This window comes from Hemicordylus capensis, chromosome 1, assembly GCF_027244095.1.
Source record: "Hemicordylus capensis ecotype Gifberg chromosome 1, rHemCap1.1.pri, whole genome shotgun sequence".
NCBI lineage: Eukaryota > Metazoa > Chordata > Lepidosauria > Squamata > Cordylidae > Hemicordylus > Hemicordylus capensis.
The window spans coordinates 187,857,350-187,882,391 of record NC_069657.1 but is presented as its reverse complement, the minus strand read 5'-3'; the positions used below and the strand labels follow the sequence as shown (position 1 = coordinate 187,882,391).

Genomic DNA, 25,042 nt, shown 5'->3' with positions numbered 1-25,042 from the left:
AAGCTCCACAACCACGTCAAGGTAGTGCCTCACTGGGGGTTGTTGTTGTTGTTATTATTAATGTGATTTCTATACCGCCCTTCCAAAAATGGCTCAAGGTGGTTTACACAGAGAAATAATAAATAAATAAGATGGATCCCTGTCCCCAAAGGGCTCACAATCTAAAAAGAAACATAAGATAGACACCAGCAACCATCACTGGAAGTACTGTGCTGGGGGTGGTTAGGGCCAGTTACTCTCCCCCGCTAAATAAAGAGAATCACCACAGTAAAAGTTAGCAGGGGTTTGCCCAGTTAGCAGGGGTTTGCCCAGTTAGCAGGGGTTAATGATGTGGTATGTAAAGAAGTACTTCCTTTTGCTTGTCATATATTTCTTGCCATTCAGTTTCATTGGATTCATTCAGCCCCCTTTTACCTGGATGAGTCCCAAGATAAAGTACAGTGTCAGTGGTCAGCATCATTGAGCAGTTGCTGAGGGCCCAACTGCTTCTATCCTGAGACCACTTCAGCTGTTCTTTGGGGGCCCACCCAGGTGGGATCTAGGGTTCATGGAATGCACTTTGCTGGGTGGGGGCTTGAAACGTGGAGCTAGCCCTGCCCAAGAGGGTTGCTCTGCCCCCATACACGAAGGTTATGAGGCCAGAGGGGAGATCAGTGATGAGCAGGGGGCACTTTTGAGGACAGTGGGCCCAGTAATACCAGCACTTGACACCAGCTCTGAGCCTGCAGTAAATGGACTTTGAGGTGCTATTGGGGCCTAGTCCTCCCTGTCACCCAAGACTATTGCATGTCCCACCTTAAAGCCTCCAGATTACCTGCATGGAATTCTGAGAATAAATCAGCTGCAGCCATAAATCTTGCAGGGAGTGCTGGGACCTAGTCCTCTCAACAGAGAGTTTCTACTTAGGCTACTTGTTTGACTCTTTGTAAGCCAATATGCTGCTCTGTACAGAAATAGAATGTATAAATAGCACAAGCAGCTGACATTATACAAGCATAACAGTAAACTGATTCTTTTGTCATTTTTAATTTTATTCTTTATCTTGTTTGGGGGGGTGGGTGGGCAAAAGTCTTCATTGGGTAGAGTATAGGATGGAATTGGGAGGGGCAAGCCCAAAATATTGGTTGCAGGCACTAGTATTCTGGAATTTCCAACTGACTATATCAGTATGCTTTCATTTCTCACTTCTGCTTTATGTACTGTACAAGTCATGACATAGGAATTAGCTTCTTCTTTTGTTTTTGATCAACTGAGTTAAAGTATTCTGTTTTATTATTTGAAATTGTTTGCTATGCGTTGAAAGGTGATTTCTTTCTGAATTGTGTTTTACTTTTCCAGCATTCATAACAATGAATCTGTTTGGACATAAATCTAACATCTGGATTGGTCTGCAGAGTAATGATTATGAAAAATGGGTTAATGGGCAGGAAGTAGAATATTCCAATTGGTCTCCAGTAGACGTAATGCATGTGAGTGTTTACATGATTTTATGAGAAGTTTTTAGGGCTGTACATCTAATCGAATGATAATTGGGTCCAAGGCAATGCAAGCTGTATTGCAGTATTTTTCTCCAGAAATTATTCTAGAGAAAAATTCCTCCGATATAGGGAGCCCATTCAACACTCTGCTGAATCATATCATATGGTATCAAAAAGGATCTGAGTGTGGGAGTGGAGCTTATCTCAAAAAGAAGAGCCAGCTTCTGGGAAGAAAGGGGCTGATGCAGTGGCAGCAGCATCAATGCAGATTGCTGCTTTCCACTCCATTGTACCACCCTGTAACACATCAGGGCAGGAAGTAATGTCATGACGTTATGTCCTTTTCCTGGTGTATTATTGGAGGATGTGGGAATGGCCATGCCCTGTAACCAAAGGGCATGACCATTTCCCCCCAGTAATGCACTAGGGAAAGGATGCAATGTTAGTTAGTTATTTATTTATTTATTTATTTATTTATTTATTTATTTATTTATTTGGTGCATTTTTATACTGCCCTAACCCAAGGTCTCAGGGTGGTTCACAAGAAATAAAAACAAAACATTAAAATCAATTCAATATTAAAAACAGCTTAAAACAAATCAATAAATAATCCAGAAGTTTAAAAGTTACCAAGTTAAAAAGCTAAAAGGCCTGGATAAAAAGATAAGTCTTCAGAGACTTTTTAAAAGCTGCTGGAGATGGGGAGACTCTTATTCCCACGGGAAGCGCATTCCAAAGTCTCGGGGCGACAACAGAGAAGACCCATCCCTGGGTGGCCACCAGACGACATGAAGGTAGCCACAGACGAGGCTCCCCTGATGAACGCAGTGGACGATGGGGATCATGCAGAAGAAGACGCTCTCTTAAGTACTGTGGGCCTAAGCTGTTTAGGGCTTTATAGGTTATAACCAGCACTTTGTATTTTGCCCAGAAACTTATTGGCAGCCAGTGCCACTCCTGTAATATAGGAATAATATGGTCTCTTCGAGATGATCCGGAGAACAACCTGGCTGCTGCATTTTGTACTAATTGCAGTTTCCGGACTACATACAAAGGCAGCCCCACATCAAGCGCATTGCAGTAATCAAGTCTGGAGGTTACCAACAAGTGTACTAAAATATTGAGATCATGAACCTCAAGAAACGGACACAGCTGGAGTATCAACCGAAGCTGATAGAAAGTGCGTCTGGCCGCTGCCTCAACTTGGGGAACCAGGGAAAGGTGTGGATCCCGAAGCACTCCCAAACTGCATACCTGTTCCTTCTGAGGAAGTGTGACCCCATCTAGAACAGGTAGATCAATATCACTTCCCGAGTGATGACCCCGCACAATAAGTACCTCTGTCTTGTCTGGATTCAGTCTCAGTTTGTTATCCCTCATCCAGCCCATTACTGCTTCCAAGCAGGCATTCAGGGAGGATATGCTTTCTCCTGATGATGTTGACATGAAGAAATAGATTTGGGTATCATCAGCATACTGATAACACCCAGCACCAAATCTCTGGATGATCTCACCCAATGGTTTCATGTAGATATTAAAAAGCATTGGAGACAGTGTGGAGCCCTGAGGGACCCCATATAAAAGTTCAGATTTCGAAGAGCAACAGTCTCCAAGCGACACCATCCAGGATCTGCTAGAAAGGTAGGAGCGGAACCTCTATAAAAAGCCGTGCCTCCCACCCCCAACTCCCCCAGATGTTCCAGAAGAATACTATGGTCGATAGTATCAAAAGCCGCTGAGAGATCCAAAAGGACCAACAGAGTCACACTCCCTCTGTCAAGTCCCAATTGGAGATCATCCATCAGGCTGACCAAGGCAGTCTCCACCCCATAGCCCATCCGAAAACCAGTTTGAAATGAGTCTAGATAGTCCGTTTCCTCCAAGACTGCCTGGAGCTGGGAGGCCACCACCCTCTCAATCACCTTGCCCAACCATGGGAGGTTGGAGACAGGCCTGTAGCTACTAAACTCCGAGGGGTCCAAGGCAGGCTTCTTAAGAATAGGTCTAATAATTGTCTCCTTTAAACAAGGAGGCATCCTGCCCTCTCTCAGAGAGGTATTTATAATTGCCACCAGGCTCTCCACAACAACCCCCTTGCCAGATAGTATAAGCCACGTTGGGCAAGGATCAAGCAGACAGGTGGTAGGACGCACCGTTCTGAGCAGCTTGTCCACATCCTCAGGAGTCACAAACTGAAATTGATCCAGTCTAACCACACAAGAGGAGTTGCTGAATACCTCTGCATCTGACACTGCGATAACTGTGGAGTCGAAATCTAGATCTAGATCAACCCGAATACGAGAGACTTTGTCCACAAAAAACTCATTAAAAGCGTCACAGCGGGCAACTGATGGTTCCAGATTCAAATTCAGGGGAGCAGGGGGCCCTACTAGCCCCCTCACAACCCTGAATAGCTCCGCTGGACGAAAGCCTGCAGAAGCAATACTGGCAGAAAAGAAACACTTCTTTGCTGCACATACAGCCAGAGCATAGATCTTTAAATGTGCTCTGTGTCGCAATCTGTCAGATTCGAGTCAAGTCTTTCTCCACTTGCACTCCAGTCATCTACCCTGCTGCTTCAGCTCCCGCAGATCTTCCATATACCAAGGAGCTATTTTTGAAGCAGGTCGGAGAGGACGCTTAGGAGTGATCATGTCTATTGCCCTGGTGAGCTGATTATTCCAATTCTCCACCAGGGCATCAACTGGATCGCCAGCAGGGCCAACATTAAATCCTTCCAAGGCTTCTTGGAATCCTATTGGATCCAATAACCTTTTTGGACGGACCATTCTTATAGGTCCCTCACCCCTGCAGAGGTGGGATGCAACTGTGAGTCCAACCTTAACCAGATGGTGATCCGTCCATGACAATGGGGAAATCACAGGAGTCCCAACCCACGGAACACCACCCTGATCAGAATGAAAGATCAGATCAAGAGTATGACCAGCAACATGTGTCGGTCCAGAGACTACTTGGGATAGGCCCATAGTTGTCATGGCCGGTATGAACTCCTGAGCTGCACCAAACAACCCGGCCCTGAAGTGGATATTGAAATCCACCAGCACCATAGGCCTGGGGGACTCCAATGCCAAACCCGAGACCAAGTCCATGAACTCAGTTAGGGACTCTGTTGGGCAGCAGGGTGATCGGTACACCAACAGAAGTCCCAGTCTATCCCTGGTCCCCAAAAATAAGTACACACATTCAGTATGATCAGACACTCTGATAGGGATCCTGGTAAGGGAAATATCCTTAAAGACCACAGCTACCCCCCTCCCCGCCCACACTCCCTTACCTGCTCCTCTATACAGAGTACCCTGGAGGGAGAAACTGGGCCCAAACTGGGCCCCCAGCCTCCTCCAACCAAGTCTCTGTGATACACGCCAGGTCAGCCCCTCCATGACATTGTTTCCTGTCCTGGTTCAATGGATGGAAAGATGGTGTTTTGAAATGCTGCTACTGCCGGAAGGCAGCTGCTTTCTTCCTAGAAACTGGCTTTTCCTTTAAGGTAGGCCTTCCCCCCTCCAGATGCACTGAGTTGATAAGTATTATCAACTTGATATGATCCTGACCATTGTTAGCCAGGATCAGGATTGGAATTGGGATCGGGTTGATAATTCAGCCTGTGTACAGCCCTAGTTGTTTTGTTTAGTTTGTGTGATTTTTGGCTTTGGACCTTCCTTTGGTGTCCTCCTTTTCAGGCTTTTCTAATAAAGCTGTGGATGCCATTTATTATGCCCACATAAAAGATTAGAGAAAATAGAAGGGTGTTACACAAACCTTCTTATATTAAATATAAGGCTGAGTCAAAAGTGGAAGGGATTTTCATCAGATGTGAAAAGCGCTCCCTTTGGGCAATTTTTCTAGTAGAACTGTGAAAGGGGACTAGAATGCTTAACATTCAGTCTCTCTCCTATCTTGTCAGTTTGCAGGCTCTTTGCAGAAGAGAGAGATCATGGTGCATATCTCCTCAATGGTTGCAAAGATCTGCAAACATCACCGAAAAATAAAAAACAATGGCTTTCCGGGAACCATTGCAGGCCCCTTGGAAACACAATATTCAGCCTAACAATGTTTACAGAAAAACACTCAGTCCTGTCCAAAGAAATTCTTCTATTATTTCTAATCACAGTGGGCACGACTCATCACTTACAGACAGGGAATGATAACGTTATGCGTAAATTACACCCTGTCAGCACACAGGCCATGCCAGCACACATCATGGTGTAGACAAGGCATTTCAGCACAAGGAGGCGGTTCTCAATCTTTCAGTGATCATGGGCATCCCCACCTGCATTTCTAGGGCTGAGAAAGAGCACAGATAACTTCCCTTCTCCCACCAGGCCCTCAGCCTGCTCCTTCTGGGCCCTCCACATGATCTGCGCAAGAGCAATCTGCATACCCAGGCTATATGGGTCTGGGTGCTCAAAGGTGCAGAGGTCTGCCACTGTCACACCACAGCCTGGAGTGCAGGACCGCACGGAACTAAACAGGAGGTTCTATGCATTAATAAATTTACCAACAAAAAACTGAACGAAAAAGTTTACATAGCAAAGCAGTTAATATATGCTGCAGGTTGTGAGGGAGGGCAGAATGGGCAGCACCATGTAACTAGTCTATTAGGTCAGTTAGCTTATATGGAAGTCTCTATCCCCTGCTGCCCATTCACAGACTTAGAAATCTGGGTCACATCTGTTATTAATGGCATCAAAGCATAAACCATTCTTGAAAAATTTTCCCATGGAGAAGAAGGACTATGTAATCATTAGGATAAAGATACTCTGTGTTTCCAAACACAATATTTTATGGTGCCCCAAGCAACACATACACTGCGACCAACACTACAATCCACAGGTAACAACTAAAGAATTATCACAAACTGTCTCTGAAGTCCCTGTTTCTAACATATTATGAAGTGAATGTTCAAGCACATCTAAATGTTTGTAAATTTAATCAGTCATGTATGTCTGCTTAACTCAGTACTGTATCTATTATATATTTTGAAGAGTTTGTGCAAAATAAAGTCATACTTCCAGAGTATCTACAGATACCAAATTTTGCAAGAACAATCTTGCCATTTAAAATAGCTGAATTTACTACTTTTTATACTGGAATATGCTCAGTGAAATTTTTTTTTAAATTGTATTTTTAGAAGGAATTCTGAATATCAACATATTTTCACTGTTATTGCTCAACAGATTTTTGACACTCAATAATCAGACCAATAATTCCAAAACAACATCACACCCAAGAGAAACAGATCTTTCTCATATTTCAATTTACTATGATATGAATGCATGCATGCATGCATGCATTTATCATTACATTCAGTGACCAGCAATCAAATAAAGTTAATGTAAAATAAAATTTAAAAAACTACAGGACTGGGTAATAGAGCATCAAAACATATACAAACAGAGGTCTCAATTACAATTCATCAACTGCTCCCATCTCAGTTTGCATGCTGCGGCACAGAATCTTGCTACCCCAGCTGTAATTGCTGTAGACTGGTCTGCCAGAAGGAAGGAAGCGTAATACTCTTCTGATCAACCTGGCATGATTTTTAAAAGTGGTTCAGTCCAGGCAATGTTAATGTCCCTATAATATAAACAGCATAAAAGAACATGTGAGATGGACTTGATATTACCCGAACTGCATGAGCATAACTGGTTCCTGAGCGGTATTCTCTTAAATCTGCCATCCAAAATGGCAGAAGGCAGGACATTCAACTCTGCCAGCGAGGACACTCTCCTCTGATTTAGAGTGGTCAAATTCGTAAGGTATGCCACTAGCTGAGGGTAGTATGAGACAGAAGACACCTGGAATGCTACTAAGTGTAACAAGACTTAAATCAGATTGCTTCTCCATACCCACAATACATTGTTTAACAATTTTTTTGGCTGCATCATGTCCCAATGAAAGTAGATATTATGGAGAGAGGCCATATCTGCCCAGTTTATCATGAAGGTTCTTACACCAACTACAATGGAACTTATCTTTCAATACCATGGGGGCCAGGTCCTGATGACAAAAATATAATTTGAGCCAGTATTATCATCATCATCACTTTTATACCGCCTTTCCAAAAGGCTCAGGTTCATTAAAACACCATTAAAATCAGTTAATAATTAAAACAAAAATTATAAAGCATAAAAACAAAAATTAACAATTAAAAACATCATAAAACAACAATTAAATAATCAGAAGAATTTAAAAACAAGTTTTAAAAAGCTGAGAAAGCCTGGTTGAAGAGATGTGTTTTCAGGTGTTTTTTGAAAATTGCCAGAGATGGGGAGAATCGTATCTCAGCAGGGAGCGCATTCCACAATCTTGGGGCAGCAGCCGAGAAGGCCCGTCTCTGTGTAGCCACCAAATGAGTTGGCCGCAACTGAAGACGGACCTCCTCAAGTGACCTCAATGGGCAGTGGGGCTCATAGCGAAGAAGATGCTCTCTTAAATAGCCAGGGTCTAAGCCGTTTAGGGCTTTATAAGTTATAACTAGCACTTTGTATTTTGCCGGAAAACTATTAGCAGCCAGTGTAACTCCATCAACAAAGGAGTAATGTGGTCTTTCCGAGATGACCCAGAGACTAACCTGGCTGCCGCATTCTGAACCAACTGAAGTTTCTGGACTATGTACAAAAGCATCCCCACGTAGAGCACATTACAGATGTCAAGTCTGGAGGTTACCAACAAATGTATCACTGTTTTGAGTTCATTGATCTCAAGAAACAGGCGCAGTTGGCGTATCAGCCAGAGCTGATATAAATCACCCCTGGCCACCGCCTCAACCTGAGAAACCAAGGAGAGATGTTGATCCAGAAGTACTCCCAGACTGTGGACCTGTTCCTTTTGGGGAAGTGTGACCCAGTCTAGAACAGGCAGATCAAAATCGTCTCTAGAGTTCTGACCCTGCACAATAAGTATCTCCGTCTTATCTGGATTCAGCTTCAGTTTATTCTCCCTCATCCAGCCCATTACTATTTCCAGGCAGGCATTTAGGGAGGATATGCCAACTCCTTAGTTAAATGTTTGAAGCCACCCCTGGGCTTCAACTCTGGTTAAACCCAGCTCTAGGTGTAGAATGACATTTTAAACACATCTAGGCACCCGGAATATGGCACAAAGGAATCTAGACTGAACAACTTCCATGGGTTTGAAGTTGCAGATGGAACAGATAACATTTGTGCCAATATTTTGGCCTGGTTTACTTTGACAGCCGCTGGGATGAAATAGCCCCTTCTAGTGTGAAAAAAATTAATAAAACAGATGCACTCCTCTGTGCACTTGCTGCAGCATATTTTCATTGTGCACCCCATGTACCATTTAGGGGTGTGTCCGAACCGGTCCAGAGGCCATTCTAAAGGCCTCCGAACTGTCCAGACCGGTTCAGACCTGGCCGCTCCGGGTCCAGGTGGGGGGTCTTTCTTTAAGGGCGGGGAGGGCTTACTTACCCCTCCCGCCTCTTTGCCCCCTCCAGCGCCCATATATTACCGAGTAATTGGGGCGCTGGAAACCAGCCCCCCCCGCGAGCGGATTATGGCCAAAGCTACTGCTGCCCCCGTCGCCTGCCCACCCTCCCAGCAGCCCGCCCTCCCTCCCAGCTGCCCACCCGAGTCCTCACCAGATGTTGATTTAAAAATAGAGAGGAGCTCGCGAACAGAGCTCCTCTCTCGGCAAAGTCCCGGACGCTACTGAGGCTTTGCGTGGCATGCGCGCGCCGCGAAGGACGCCTGGGAGTTCCGGCGGAGGCCTGGTCTACCCGGCCTCGTCCCGGCGGGTAGACCGGCAGGTAGACCAGGCCTCCGCCGCAACTCCCAGGCGTCTTTTGCGGCGTGCGCGCGCCTCGCAAAGCCTCAGTAGCATCCGGGACTTTGCCGAGAGAGGAGCTCTGTTCACGAGCTCCTCTCTATTTTTAAATCAACATCTGGTGAGGACTCGGGCGGGCAGCTGGGAAGGAGGGAGGGAGGGCGGGCTGCTGGGAGGGCGGGCAACGGGGGCAGCAGTAGCTTTGGCCATAATCCGCTCGCGGGGGGGTGGCGGGGGCGGCTGGTTTCCAGCGCCCCAATTACTTGGTAATATACGGGCGCTGGAGGGGGCAAAGAGGCGGGAGAGGTAAGTAAGCCCTCCCCGCCCTTAAAGAAAGGCCCCCCTTTGGTGCCAGTCCGGACTGCTCCAGACCAGGCACATCCCTAGTACCATTTGCATGGAAAACTATACCCAAGTTCTTATAGCGCCTAACCTGCTCAACCCTACTCCTGTTAATTTGCCATTTGTGTTCTTTTGGTCTTTTTTCAAATACCATAACCTTAGTCTTTTGCTTGTCTATGACTAGGGACTTATCTTCACAGGACTATGTAAGTCTTTGTAGCACTCTCCTCATACCAACCAATGATCTCAATTGTCATGCCCCCCACTCAAGGGCATTGGAGAGAAGAGGGGGGCAGGGGACTTACTAGAAAGGGGGAGGTGTCTGAGGAGGAGCAGACACTCACTGAGGGTTAGGGTTAGGGTTAGGGTTAGTTGAGACAGTGTCTGTCACAGGAGGGGCCAGCAGGCCCGGGTGATCTTTGGAGAGAAGGGTCAGGATCTGAGCCAGAGATTGAATGGCTATTATCTCCTTGAGGATGCAGGTAGGAAAAACGTCAACAGCAGGTAAGGGAATTACCACTAAAACCAATATATTGCTTTTAACACAGATTTCACCACAAATTTATTTATTTATTTATTTATTTATTTATTTATTTATTTAACATATATATATATATATTAATTTCAGAATCTCCATAATTACAGTGCCAAAATACAAGAAAAAGCTCCACTATGTACTTTAATATTAAATAATCCTAGTTTCAATTTAATGGGGAAATGGTACCTAGAAAATTGTGAAAACGTTTATGGATTTGTCTGCCAGAAGGCTCAAGGTAAATGATTATTTTGTTTTTGTTCTGATTATTTTTTTTTTAGTTATTACACTTATGCTTTATGTCACGGGTTCCTTGGGTCCCCAGATGTTGTTGGACTACAACTCCCATCATCCCAAGCCACAGTGGTTGAATGCTGGAGATGCTGGGAATTTTAGTCCAGTAACATCTGAGGACTGAAAGCTAGGAATCCCTGTGTTATGCAGTCTGCTTGACACAGAAGCTCATTATTGGCAGAAGCTACTTTTGGTAGAAGGGGAGTTCTGTTTGTGCAAGACCCTTTACATAGGAACATAGGAAGCTGCCTTATAGGAAGCTGTCACAATTGGAGCAGATATTTAGAACTAGGTTATGTTAGAGTAATGGCAGCGGGAGGGGGGAGTTTTCTACCATCTTCTCCCCTTTTGGGCCCCAGTTCACATTAATATTATATAGATGAATGTGTCCAACTCAAGTCTAACTTATTCTATGGTATGCATAACATGGTGCTGATTCATGCATGTATACTTATTGTTTGATGCCAGTATCAATACCATTAATTCTTATGTCATGTGTGCTAAGCTGGAAAGTTTTGATGACTCTCCTGGTGATGCTTGATATTTTCTTGTCTCTTTCTTGCCACAGATACTTCCAGATATGTCATAGACTCTTCCGTGATGTATCCAGTACCAGATACTTTAGAATATGCAGACAGGACATATACATTAATCAGTGGGAATATGACTTGGTACATGGCTTTAAAAACATGCAAGACAAATGGGGCTGAACTGGTCAGCATTTCAGACCACTATCACCAAGCCTTCCTCACTGTCATCATAAATCGATTAGGCTACACTCACTGGATTGGATTGTTCACTTCAGATGTAAGTATTTAAAATACATGCATATTTAGTATGATTTAGTATGATTCAGCAAGTACATTCATATGTATTCCCATCAGTAGCTGGAATAAAGACACTATAAATTACGTTCAAATTAGTATATAAAACTAATTTTCTGAATTAAAGGCACTGAATGGATATCAAGACAAGAGAAGGGTTATGTGTGGAAATAGATCACTATTACATTGTGTGGTCATGTAGTGTGTGTGTTCGTGTGTGTGTAAAAGTGTATAATCAGTCACACATGGGGGTACTGAAGTTACTACTCCAAATGAGCTAGACCCTTGAAAAGTGGTATTAGTGGTATACCCTGATTACTAAAAACTTATTGAACTGGGACATTTGTGAGCCTGTCCGTCAGAACAGGGGACTCCTCAAATACTCCCAAATAGAAAGATGCATGGCTCTGTTTTTGAAAAGCTTCAGTCAGTGCTGGGTTTCCAGCCTGGCCAGGAACACATCTCCCTGCCTTTACAAGCAGGAAAAGGCACTCCCGGCCGCTGCTGCAAACCAGGCACTGGCTATAATTTGTTCGCAAACAGGGCACGTGGCCCTATTTGCAAACGTGACCACGCCCCCTGCACATCTGACATCAGCTGCAGGTGTGTCTGATGTCAGGTGCAGGGGGCATGTCTGGGGCCGCCAGCAGCAGGTTAGACAGGGGCCACCAGCATTCCCCCTATGCCAGTTGGCAGAACATTGCCCTGTATGTCAGCCATGGTATTGTTTTGCCCTTTATCTTATTCCTACAAATATCTCATTTTTATAATCTTTGTCAGTAACAAGTAATTTATGACCTGCAAGTGTTAAAGAGTTTTCTTATCTATTAGCTTAGGCTCCTGTTATTGAAAAGAGTGAATGGGTAAACATTTGTTTAATGAACAACAAGACAAAGCAAGAGCTAATTAAACCCCTCCCCCTTTTATTTTTTTGGTCAGGATGGCCTTAGCTTTCAGTGGTCAGATGGTACAAAGCCTTTTCTTATGTTCTGGGAAGATGAGGAATCACAGACATCTGGAAGGTGTGTTTACATTGATATTAATGGACGCTGGAGAAGAACCAGTTGTGAGACACTTTTGAATGGAGCAGTTTGCCACATTCCACCCAGTAAGGCGGTTTTTGTATTAGGCACTGAATTCTGTTCTGCATATAGCCCTCTTTGACCACTGAGCACCTTTTTCAAAGCAGTAGTTAAAGTGATAGTCTTTGTTTAGACATTCAGTGTTGCATAATTCTACTAAAGAAAGAACTATCCCCAAGTCAAAACGAGAAATGCAATCAGAGGGAAATTCCATTAAACAGCAAAATATTAACTAAAGTCAAAGAATTGCCCAACTTCCTTCCATATTTGTTAATCTGTACAACACATAGGACATACAGAGTCTTGTTCTGTGGTTATGGGATTATGCCAGTTAAAGTGTTGCAATGTGCAACGGTATGAGGCTGTGGCTTGAAACCACAAGTACAGCATTTCTTGGTGTATTTTTCAATGCATCATGACTAGGGATGTGCATGGAACCAGCTGGCCCGGTTCGATTCGAATCTGGACTGAGTCTGGACTGAACTCGAACCTGACCAGACCAGTTCAGTCCGGCACTCTCTCAAACCCCCCCTGCTTCGGTCTGGTCCGGGCGGGTTCACGGATTTTTCTTTTTAGTGGGAATTTTTTTTAACCTTTCTCCCCTTTGGGGGAGTTCCTTGGGGCAGCGGGGATGTCCACGGAGGTTCCCCCTCCCCCCACTGGCCTCCATAATCACCCCCTCCAGCCATTTTGGCTGGTTTTTCAGGCCGTAGTTAAGTTCATTGCTCAAAATGGTGGCTGCCGCACATGCACAAATGGTCTCTGTGAGGCCCTGGGCCATACCAGGTCTCGCAGAGGCCATTTGCGCATGTGCAACAGCTGCCATTTTGGCCGCCATGCCAAAATACGGAGGCTCAAATGGTCTGAAAAAACAGCCAAAACAGCCAGAGGGGGTGATTACGGAGGCTGGCAGGGGGAGGAAAAACCTCCACAGACACACACACACCCGCTGCCCCAAGGAACATCCCCAAAGGGGAGAAAGGTAGAAAAAATATTTCACTCAAAAAAATCAATCTCAACCCCCCAAACCATCGGAGGGGTTCAGTCCGAGGTTGGACTAAACGGGGGGGGGGGGTTGGTTCAACCCCGAACCATCAAACCGAACCAATTCAACATCAAACTGGTTCGAGGTTGAACCTGTTTGCACATCCCTAATTGTGACAGTGTTTGGGCCATTTATATTACCCACTATTGCAGTGGGTTTTCCGTTCATGAGGTGTCCATATTCCACCGGAATCACATTCACTACCCCCTCCTCCTCCTCCATTTTGGGCCAAATGGATGGGGCGGGGAATCACTGAGGCGACAAACTCTTTTTTTTAAATTCCGTGGTGCCTTTGCTCAAAGCTGCAAGCAGGGGGAAGCACATCAGGGTCCGAAAACATACCTTTACACAAGAAACAGATTGATGATATTTTTTAAACAAAATGTGGCTTTACATATCAACAGATCCTCAATATGCCAACTAAGCCAGCCAATCCACAGCACACACAAAAAGAGGAAACATGAACATGTCCAAAAAATAAGTCTGATGAAAAACAAGCAAATGCGATCGAAATCAAAAGCCGAAAGCAGATGAAAATCGGGTTGCACTTTTGCGCAAAAGCCCGGGTGGGGAAAAAATTATTTCACGGAGAGATTATTTCATGAACAGGATGGAAAAGGACTGTAAAAATCAACAAATTGTTGCACCACGATTTAAAACGTCCACACCACACCATGCTGCATTGCATAAATGATGAAGCAAGCCTCCTACAACAGAAAAATACAGCTACTCTCCCGCAGTGCATATACAACGTTATAGGGCTAAATGCATTGGAATTATGAATGGCACCCTGCTGACAGCGCAGCGACGCGATGTTGCAACACAGGCATTATGGAGGGGCACTGAGCGGACACGTTGCAAAACTGTTGCAGCGTGTAATCTGGAAAACGCCTCAGTAAACTATCACAAAATGTGGAACCTATAAAGCAAAGTCTTTATTCTTAGTATAATTACTAAACTGTAACTTCTATTACAGAGAGAAAACCAACTGAATATAAAGGATTGTGTAATGAAAAAACAGTCCCTTGGATAAAATTTAAAAACAGTTGCTACAGCTTTTCCACCGTTTTAGAGAACTCAAATTTTGATGAAGCATTCGAATTTTGCAAAAAGCAAGGTAATCTGTTAACTGCAGAGTGAAACATTGACAAATGTTTTATGATCCTGCATTTTTAAATTTGCAATGTTCTTTTCACAGTGTAATAGACATCAACAGAAATACTTGTTTGTGTTTGATGTTGATAGATGCAGTGGACCTGAAGATGATGTTTTATCAAAATGCATTGGGAAATTTATATTTTACAATAAATAATCATTGATAAGTACCAATAATCATTTCTAGGTACCGATTGAGGTTTTCTCTCTCCATCTTTTTCACTCTAATGTTGCCTTTTCTCCACTTCACATGTTACATTTTTCCTATGTAGAAATAGCCTCCTCACATATTTATAATAGCCTCCTCACAACTACAGCATGCAAGTTTATTCTGCTAAGAGTACATTGGTTGGAAAACTGCTTTGTGTTTTAATCCTGCAGTCCGAGGTTAGAAGCTGAGTAGGTGAGACAGTACCGTGCAGCTTCCCCTTTTACATTGCTAAGTACTTTAATGAATAATTTGAGAGTTAGACAAACAGGTTGTGGGTTTCAGGAATGTAAACAGATATCTCCTTTACATATTATTAAAACTAGCACAGCTAGATAGAGATTCACTTCAGTAGTTACACTATGAGATTGTTTACACACGTGTGCAAAACCGGGATCAGGCCAAACACGGGGGCAAACCTGCCTAAGTAGCCTCCTTTGAAAATGAGGTTAAGGGAGTGAGCACTCCCTAACCTCAGTTTTTTGCTCGTGTGTCAACCACGGCTGCTTGCAGTCATGGCTGGCACACTCGGGGAGGGGGATGATGGGTGTGGTGCATTATCAGAGCTCCAGAGGGTGGAGCAACACGCGGCAGTGGAGCATCCCAGCACCCTGACCCTCAGAGCTGCTTGGAGCAGGCGCCGCTCATCTGGGCAGGTGATCTGCCTGCCCAGGAAAGGGGAGACAATTGTCTGTGGGGAAGGTAGTTTTAACCTGCGTTCCCTACGGCCCACCTATGATCCCTTCTCACTGCTTGTGAGAAGAGGTTCCTTATCAGCATTTTGTAACATTCTTTCTTCACACCTAGATGTAAAGGGCTTCCATCCCCATATTATCTTCACATCAATCCTGAAATGTACTTTATATTGACACTCAAGGTTACCTAGTAAGTTTCATGGCCGAGCTAAAACTTGAATCCTGGCTTCCACTCTGGTAGGGTTGTGCATTTTGTTTTGTTTTTCTGTTTTGTTTTCGGCCCGAATCTGAAACACTTCCATTTTGTTCTTTGTTCGAAATCAGCCAATCCGAAACACCCCAATTTCATTCTTTGTTCAAAATTGCAAAATCCGAATCTGAAATGTTTTGGATTTTAAAAAACAGCCCCGGGGCAAAACTAGTGGGTGGGGATGGTAGTGCCCAATGGGTGGAAGCTACCACCCACATTTCAGAGGAATTTGGCAAAGGACTAATTTTTGGTGAATTTTTGAAGTTTAAGATTTTTCCCATAGGGAATAATGGAGGTTTCAGCAAAAGTATAGCTTCATGTTGCGGGGGAAGGGGTTGGCCCAGAGCAGAGTTGGGCGGGTGGTAATGCTCAGTGGGGGCAAGGAAGCTGCCAGAATTATTTCAAAGGAATAGGGCAGAGGGCTGATTATTTTCTCAATTATTCCCTTTGGGGGGAAACCTTAAAGATGCGTAATCTTCAACAATTCCTAAGAAATCAGCCCTTTGCAAACCATAAGAAAACTTAAATAAGAATATTCTAATTAGGTGTATATTCTGAACACGATCACACAATGAATATATATATTCACTTTTTTAGGTTCTAATCTTCTAACTGTTAAAGACGACAATGAAAATATATTTCTTCTGGAAGAGCTACATTCTTTTGGGTCCTTAGTTGAAATGATTTGGCTTAACATCCACTTTCTTACCAATAGTAAGTTAAAGGGAGAAGGGGGAATGGTTCAATCACATCTATCTGTGAATGGCTAGCCTACCAGGAATAGTAATCCAATTTCTTTTGAGGTCAAGTTGACTGGTATAGGCCAACCAATAAGATAACTTGCTCTGCCACAGTGTAACATACTTGATCCCTTCGTTTCTTTTACATTCCCTCCCAGGGAACAGAATGTGAGCAGAGCTGGGAAGTTTTGCTTCCCACTTGCACAGCAGTGCATGCATAGAAGGACTGGGGTGTGGGGTTTTTTTTGTTATTTTTTGCATGGGCCGCCCTCTGCTGCATCCCCACAGTCCCTCCTTACCTGCATGCTTCATTAGCGAAGATGTTAGCCACTATTTAACAATTAAAATTTGAAAAAAATAAAAATGGAGAACCCCAATTCTAAATATAACATGAACCCCTCCAAAACAGCTAGCCTCCTGCGGCAGGGACAACGGTTGTGGTTGCTGTTCAGAGGTGGCTGTGGTAGATTGTCCTTCTCTTCATCTCTACAGGCACAGAGCAGCTGATGGTTCCAGCACAGTTCTTTCTGGAAGGGAGAGCGAAGCAGGCTCCCAGTAGCTTTTGAACTTCTGGCTAATGGCTAGAGTCAGACTTTGCTGGGAGGGAAGGGCTATAACCTTCCAGCAGCCCTTCTCCCTCTGCCTAACAACTGGAGCCAGACAGGTCCTCCCTTCAACACTGAAGTTCCAGGGCAACTCAGTTTGTGAGCAAGAACCAAAACCAAACTAGTATTCCATAGATTTTTAAAACCAGCATGATTTTTAATTCCAACATAATTAAATAATTGGGAACAAAATACCAATTAAAACTGCAAGTACTTGTTGAGGAATTCTGGATTATATAGGCTACCCCTAAGGGTTTCATTGTTTTTACTCATAGATAACACCATTGTATGGTTTGATGGCTCTCCTCTCAATTTTTCAAACTGGGGCATCAAGGAACCTGAACCGGGTCAGCTGAAAGGAAATGTTTGCATTGCTTTGAGGACCACAGATGGAATCTGGCAATTATCACCTTGCCAAGAAAGAAAAGGATTTGTATGTAAAACCAGTACAGGTACGAATGTGTTTTAAAAACAACTACAACTATTCTCTCTGCATTCTAATCCTTCTTTTTATGTGTCTTCTATAAACATAGTGAGGAGATTCTCACGATCCACCAAAAGCAGGCTAATGGAGCCTAGCCCACTTTGGGTGGATCGCGTGCTGCCACGGGAGCCGTACAGCTCCCAGCAGTAAACCCTCTTAATTCCCCCTCCCCTTAGACGAGGTTAGTGGAGTTCGCACTCTGCTAACCCCATCTATTTGATCGTGTGTTGCCGCGCTGTGGCTCCGCCCCTCAGCAACACACAAGGAGAACCCCACCAGGAGGCTGAAACAAGCCTCCCAGTCCTGGGGGTCTCTCCAGGATGCCCCACACACTTGCACGGGGCATCCTGGAACTTCCGGGGAACGTGCGGCCCCCAATCCCTGCAGCCCCTGCTGGTTCCATGACGAAGCCGGCAGTCGTGTGGGCAGCCAATCTGGCCACCCAGGGCTGCTTTCCTGCTTTGCCTGGAGAGCGGGCCCGCTCTCCCTGCAAACCCTCTAGAGGCGAGTCTCACTGATTGTGAGACTCGCCTCATTCAGTTAAAACACTTTGAATCCTCTGGTAGTTGCTGGTCATATTGATGGTAACCATTACCTTTTCTTTAAACATGCCACTCTGTTTCCCTTGAGGATTTAGGGTCATTGCAAAATCTGCAGTCCATAATCTCTAGAAAATGATTTCCTACCACTGCTTCGCCTTGGTGCTTTCCAGATCACATGCTTACAACAATGTCACTACTGTCCATTAAGTGTGCTTCCGTACTGTCTGTGTTTTGACATCGCAGTCCCTGCACTGTCAGCAAGGTGTGGCCACATTTCCAATGCCTTCTTTCGGATTTTATCCTTCCATTTTAGTCCTATAGCATTGCATGTGCGTTGCAAATAAATAGCTGTATTTTCCCATTGGAAGGTTGCACAAGCTATTTACGTTTTCAAAATGATTCTGCGAAGCTGAAGCATTTTACTGCTAAACAGTGTAATCTAGAAAGCGACCTTGAGAAGTAGAACTAGGGATGTGCATGAACCGAGGTCTGTGCACAGGTTCAGTGTCACAGGGAGGGTAGTGGGGAATGGGATATTTTTTTAAAAGAGAGCAAGTCCTTACCTGCTCTCCCCCGCTGCATGCAGAGCCGCTCCCTGCCCCCTTCACTGTGTTCATGGCGATACCAGGTAGGCAGGGGATGGGGTTGCAGGCTCGGTCCGGAAGCAGTCATGTGGGCTGCAACACTGGTCTACTGTCACATGTTGCATGTGGACCAATCAGGAAACAGGAGCACCTGCATGAGAAGCCAGCTCCATTTGGTTCCTTCTCCGTTACTCTGTGGGCAGGCGCCCTCCCACCCATCCTGACTCAGTGAGGGTTATTCTGGTTGCCTTTTGGGTCAAGTAGGAATTTTTTGGGTCTCAGCAGATTGGCTACGGTTGGGGCCTTTTTTCACCTACTTCTCACTGACTTTGTTAAGGTTGTCACTGAGTTATTTGGTCACTTTATGGATGAGTGTGGATTGAGGTAGGTTAATTTGCATTGGTGTTGGGCTGGAGGGCTGTTATGGTGAGTGGGAATACGGAGGAAGGCTTGGTGATCTTGCGACTCTCGGGCTGGATCCGCTCTTACTCGGATGCATGCCAGCGAATGCTGCCCAGTGCCTTGCGACCTGGGTTGAGGTGGCCTGGTCTGCGTCTCCTCATCGGGGGTAACCTCATGGTAGAGATAAGGTTCGGATTGGTTCCAAGCAAAGTCAAAGTCCGGTCCTTTGTCCTCCTGTGGGCATAACTCCTATGAGACTGACCCACATAGAGGATACCCGCACTTTAGTTCAATTCCTCATTGCAGGTTTGTAATTTATTCAATTAAGTGGCCCTAGTTTCTTCCAGCTACACATGTCCTGTCTTTATTTGGGTTTGAGTTTATGAGGATAATGAAGAATTTTAAAAGGCAAAGGACTTGACCCCTTTTGCAACTGAAAATATTTTGGCTCTGAAGAAATTAAAACCAGGGGTTTTTCACTTGGATCAGGTGAACGAGTTGCATTTTGTTTATCGGTTTCAAGAAGTCATAACAAATTGGAAAACTCCAGAGAAACATAACACCAAACCTCAATTTAAAGGAGTGTGCACAGGTGAAGCATGACGTGATTATCTCTTTGGTGTGGTGAACTCCTTAACACTCAGGATTAAAAAGAAAAAGGAATGGGAATTGAATCAGAAAGTAAAGAAGTCGACGCAAGGAGTCAAAGCCAAATCCATAGGGGGAGAAAAAAGTGTAGACTGAGGAGGGAACCCCATGATGGCCCGGCCTGCTTCCAATAAGGTTCTTGGTATCACATAAGGAAATACTAAGAGTCGCTCTTATGTTCAGAATGTGGGGAGCTGGCTCACTCCTCTGTGCTGTGCCAACTGGAAGTGATCTGCAACTTATGCCACACATAAGGCAAGCCATGCATACCACTTGTGTCCAGACAACTATTATAGTTGCACTTATCTGGAAAGGTTTTAAATACTGAAAGGTCAAACAGCACACAAACAAAGGATGAGGATCCTGAAGTGTGCAGAACAAATGAATGGAATGACCCACCAACACACAGATCCCCAGGCGACCAATCTAGTTGAGAGAGGAACTTCTGAAAGACAAAAAATGTAACCTGATCAAGAGTGGGGCATTCACACACCGGACAAACTTACCCCAAAGTCCATTCAAGATCCTTAGAAGCACTCCACATGCAAATCGGACTTTGTCTTCCAAATTCTAGCTTATCTCGATGTATTTCTGGGTTTTTTAAATGCTGGTTTTAAGTGAGTTTTTCTAAAAACACCGAAGCAAATAGGGAGAGGCACTGATGTAGAATCATTAACATGATAAGAGGGAAACACTCTTTAGGAGTGCAGGTATAGCTCTTTAGAAATGCAGATTGAACAGGCTTGCCTAGCTGGAGGAAGCAGACGCTTTAAGTTCTAGTTACAAAAGTAAAACCTTTGTGTTTGCTCAAGTTGACTTTTTTGAACAATATTAGTCTGCTTGCTTAAGGTTTTTGCTGGTTAAAACTCCACGCATATGTTGGGGGAAAAGGAAGAAATCTATTGATGTATGCAAATGCTCCCAGTCTAGGACAGGAGGTTTTGAAGGTAACATTGTGTTCCTACCCAAGGAGAGCTCTCCCCCCAACCCCGCCATAAAACATGAACCTGCACCAAAAGAAACCCCTGGGAGAAGAGGGGAGGGGCTGCTTCCCTCATGCCATGAGTGTAATTCGAAGTGGCTTCACTCAACATTTACACCAGAGCTTTACCTGCTGTGCGTAAAAGCCCATAGTGAGGCATAATAAGAAAGCAGAATGTGGCTCACAAGGGAAAACCCAAAGGAGTGATGAAACAACATCAAACCATTTTTCCCTACTGCAGGAAATGGAAGACAAGAAGGAAACCCAGGACTAATTGACAGAGATGCATGGGAGACTGCAGCCAAGGGTATTAATAAGCCCCAAGGACAGAAACTGAAACAAACAAGGAAAAAGAGCTCAAAATATGCCAAAAAGACTGACTCCTCATTGTTAAATCTTTCAGAAGATAAATTAGCCAAAACTAAAGACATGCTGAGAGAAACCGGATTTGATGAATACTTGGTGCAAAAAAGAGCTTAAAGAAAGACTAGCAAATGCTAAAGCCTGTGACAATCCAGTCAATAAGTCTCACATTAACGAGCGTCATACGCTGGTTGATGAAAAGAGGATGCACAAAAGTGCACTTGTAATGGAAGAGCTGGAGAATAGGTATATCGAAGAAGAGCAGGAGATGCCAGAGGTTGTGTCAGATGAAGAAATACAATTTGTAGCAACATTGCTTCCAATGGTAGGGAAAGGACACAAATGAAGGAGGCTCCGGCTACTCCAGTGTAGGGATGTAAACAGACTGTTGTTGCACAGTTTGGTCCAAATTCAAAGTGAATTCGTCCTGGACCATGGTCTGTGAACCAGTTTGGTCGAACTGACCAGCTGGTCCAGTCCATTGAATCGATCCAGATCAAACTGGTTTGCCAGTTCGAGCGTCTATTGTAAAGTTAGGATAAAGATTTTGTAAAGTTAGAAATAGGATAAAGCTTAGAGCAGCTGTGGTGAGGGCAGGCACATTGGCACCGGTGGGGGGAGGCTGTGAGAGGTATGTGCAGAGGACAGTTGAGTGAGGGCCCAGCCAGGACTCCGCACTACCCCCATGCGCTGCAGGCTCGGGGCGAGGGGGGGAGCGCCGCTGCAGTATGCATTGATAAGCACTAACAGCACTTTACTTCCAAAGATGCCTCTCACTGCCACCCCCGGCACCACCTGCCTGCCCTGACCACAGCCGCCTAAGCTTTACCCTATTCCTTACTTTACAATAACTTTATCCTAACTTTACAATCGCCACTTGAACTGGTGAAACGGTTTGATCCAAACTGGACGCAATCTAGTGTGATCTCGGACCAGCCCACCTCTCCTGGAGACTGGTTTGGTTCACAATGGAACTGTTGTACCAGCCCAGTTCATGGCAGACCATTTGCCATCAAACAGTTCATGCACGCCCCTACTCCAGTGCAGTCTAGGTTAACCTCCAGCCAGTAGGCAGTCTAAGGTTAACTTCCAGTCCTTAGGCCCTGTGGGTAAGCCTACTACAGGAACAGGCTAAAGGACTTTGCACCTTTTAATTCCTTAATGGCTAGAAGGCAAAGTTGTTGGTTTTTTCCTAATCACAAAACCAGAAACCTTCAAATTACTTTTACTGACTATGTACTTCTGCAATGGGGAAGACAAAAATTAATATAAAATCAAAGGAATGTCCTTGTTCCTCCACATGGGGATGCGATGATGGTCCTAGGGAGTGCTTCAGATCCAGAATGGTTTGTAAAAATCATCAAAAAGCGGGGATTGCCCCATAGATTTGAGAAAAATTACAGAGTCCTGCCAATGTGGACTTCATGCGTGCCAGATTTCATAACTGTATGCCCATGCTTCCAGAAATATAAAACGGGGAGCAAAAGGGGCTTTCTGTCAACCCTTTTCATGAAGGCAAAGGGCAGATTCCTTTATGTGTTGGTGGAATTATGGTCCAAAGAGGGTCTTCTAAAACTGAAGACACTCTTTGGACCATAATTCAAAAGTTTTTGTAAAGTTCTGGCTTGAAACAAGCCAGATTTCACCCCTTTCCACCATTTTTTAACAAAATGGATTGGGCAATTATCTTCAAGTTCACTACAAGGGGCCCTGACCTCTTTCCCCACATGTGTGACAAGTTTCAAGGCTTTAGGACCAACCAGTTATTTTTAGTGATTGTATTTTGTTTTTCCCATTAACCTCAATGAGGAAAATCCCTATTCCATTTCTCCAATTACAAAATTCTGACGTATTTCTGAAATTAATTTCAATATTTCAGAATTAATACTGACTTTAAAGTAAAGTGTGCCGTCAAGTCGATGTCGACTCCTGGCGACCACAAAGCCCTGTGGTTGTCTTTGCTAGAATACAGGAGAGGTTTACCATTGCCATCTCCCGCACATATGAGATTATGCCTTTCAGCATCTTCCTATATTGCTGCAGCCCGAAATAGTTGTTTCCCATAGTCTGGGAAACATATCAGCGGGGATTCAAACCGGCCTGATTTTACTGATCCAATTTTTTTTAATGGATTCAGATTTTACTGATTTTTACCTTTTGGGGACAGTTTCAGATAAAATTCAAATTTGCACAGGCCTACCAGTTAGTGAATTTTAAAACAAAAAATTACACACTATATATCCACAGTTGGGTGATTAAAATCATTTTTGTTGGCAGAATGTATGATTTCTTAGTGATTTTACAAAATTTTCTTAAATGAAAACATTTTTGCTTAATGATGCTAATGTTTATATTTAGCCAAATTTGTCTCTAGTCACTGTCTTCTCTGTATAACTATTTAAGCAATTAGTTGTGTAAGCCAACTTTCACACACTGTTCAATAATTTGAATCTTTTTCAGATTATCATGAGGTTACCATACAGTCAGTGAAAGGTATGTTTTACAATTACTTGGCTGGTTTTTAATGAAGTAGACTGAAGTGAAAAATGTGTGATGTCATTTTAGTTGCTATCAAACCTTTTTTCTTTTCATCTTTTTCCAGTGTCATACCATCAAATGGTAGTCCTGGGGATATTTACAATGCTGATGATAATTGCTAGTGCTTGTGCATGTTGGTGGTGCTTGCACAAACCCAGTAATCTCTTTAGAGGGATTTTGTGGTTCAGAAATGCCTGCCCTGCCGAGGTAAAGTCGGAAGTTCCTGCGGTTGAAGAAACTATCCTTATTTCTGATCTTGGGCGGAATGATGACCTTTAATGCTGCAATAGTAGGGATCATGAACAAATTCATTTAATATGCAATTTACAAGAATAAAAATAAAAAGCTCAGCAGTCTCTATCAAAAAATAATAATGTTGTGATCTGATTACAGCTTAGGATGAGATCATGTTCATCCATCAACTTTAAAATAAAAAACTGATTCAGCTCTCATTTTGCCATGTTACATTCATCACAGTGTACAGACTGGAATTTTGGGAGCAAGGGCATGTCTAAAAGCAGATTGGATATTATTGGTATGGAATGTCCTGTGAATCTGCTGGAAGAGTCCTTTTGCAAGATCAAGTACAGTTCCTTAGAAAACTACCTTTAAAGATCTTAACTCTTGAAACTTGACCAGCAAGATCATTAGTTTATTTCCTTTTAAGGAATCCAGATGTCTTGCTTCAGTTTTATAGGAATTTAGCACAGTTGCAGAAAGGCCTATCATTCAGGGGATGCATTTCCTCTAACAAGGGGAAGGATAGTCCTTTCCTAAACCTATTTACCTAAATGCAAGATTAGTTTTTTCCAAATTCTTTGTTGTTAGACATCAGGGGCTTGTCTTAAATTCAGAGTTATCTTCCTTTTGAGTAAGTGTAAGTATAACCTGTATTTCACCTGCATTTTTAAGGGGATCGTTGTCTTAAATCCAGAGTCATGTTTTATTTTACAACTGCCCTGAACCATTTTTGAAGGGTGGTATATAAATCAAACAAACTAACAAATAAATAAATACTATGGTAGACTGGCCTCTGTTCTTCGCCAGGCTCTTATTTATAATCCCGACACATTTCATATACTAGCATTTCAATTTAGGCATCTATTAAAAATAGTTTCTAGGCTCTGGACATAGAAAGAACCCAGATACCTGAGTTATTAGCAGCCCTAGTGGAACAGGGACCCAGGTCTGATTATTCTCTGCGACCTTAGCCTAGAATGCTGTTATTCCTCTAGGTTCAGAAGAGCTTTAATGGCCTGACCAGATCTCTTCCAATGTGGTTCTTGACTATTGGTTTGAGTGGGTTTGTTCCTTATTGTCCTACTTTGGCCATGGAATTTCCTTTTAGCTCTTATCTGTGCCTCCCTAACACACACACTTCAAGTTCATGAAATATACTTTATTTCATGTTTGCAAGCTCCTGGTGTAGGGAAAGCC

The 25,042-nt window shown here is 43.8% G+C and overlaps 1 protein-coding gene across 1 annotated transcript in view; it reads left to right on the top strand.

Moving 5' to 3' along the window:
* PLA2R1 (phospholipase A2 receptor 1) overlaps positions 1 to 24,549 on the top strand; it is a 107,272-nt gene extending 82,723 nt beyond the window's left edge. Inside the window, exons 24-32 of the mRNA XM_053299248.1 lie at positions 1,339 to 1,469; positions 10,258 to 10,402; positions 11,027 to 11,265; positions 12,222 to 12,390; positions 14,386 to 14,526; positions 16,315 to 16,431; positions 17,338 to 17,514; positions 23,528 to 23,560; positions 23,670 to 24,549. Of these exons, the coding sequence (XP_053155223.1) occupies positions 1,339 to 1,469; positions 10,258 to 10,402; positions 11,027 to 11,265; positions 12,222 to 12,390; positions 14,386 to 14,526; positions 16,315 to 16,431; positions 17,338 to 17,514; positions 23,528 to 23,560; positions 23,670 to 23,884 (1,367 nt within the window). The 3' untranslated portion in view covers positions 23,885 to 24,549. The remainder of the gene's footprint in view (positions 1 to 1,338; positions 1,470 to 10,257; positions 10,403 to 11,026; positions 11,266 to 12,221; positions 12,391 to 14,385; positions 14,527 to 16,314; positions 16,432 to 17,337; positions 17,515 to 23,527; positions 23,561 to 23,669) is intronic.
* The last annotated feature ends 493 nt before the right edge of the window (positions 24,550 to 25,042 follow it).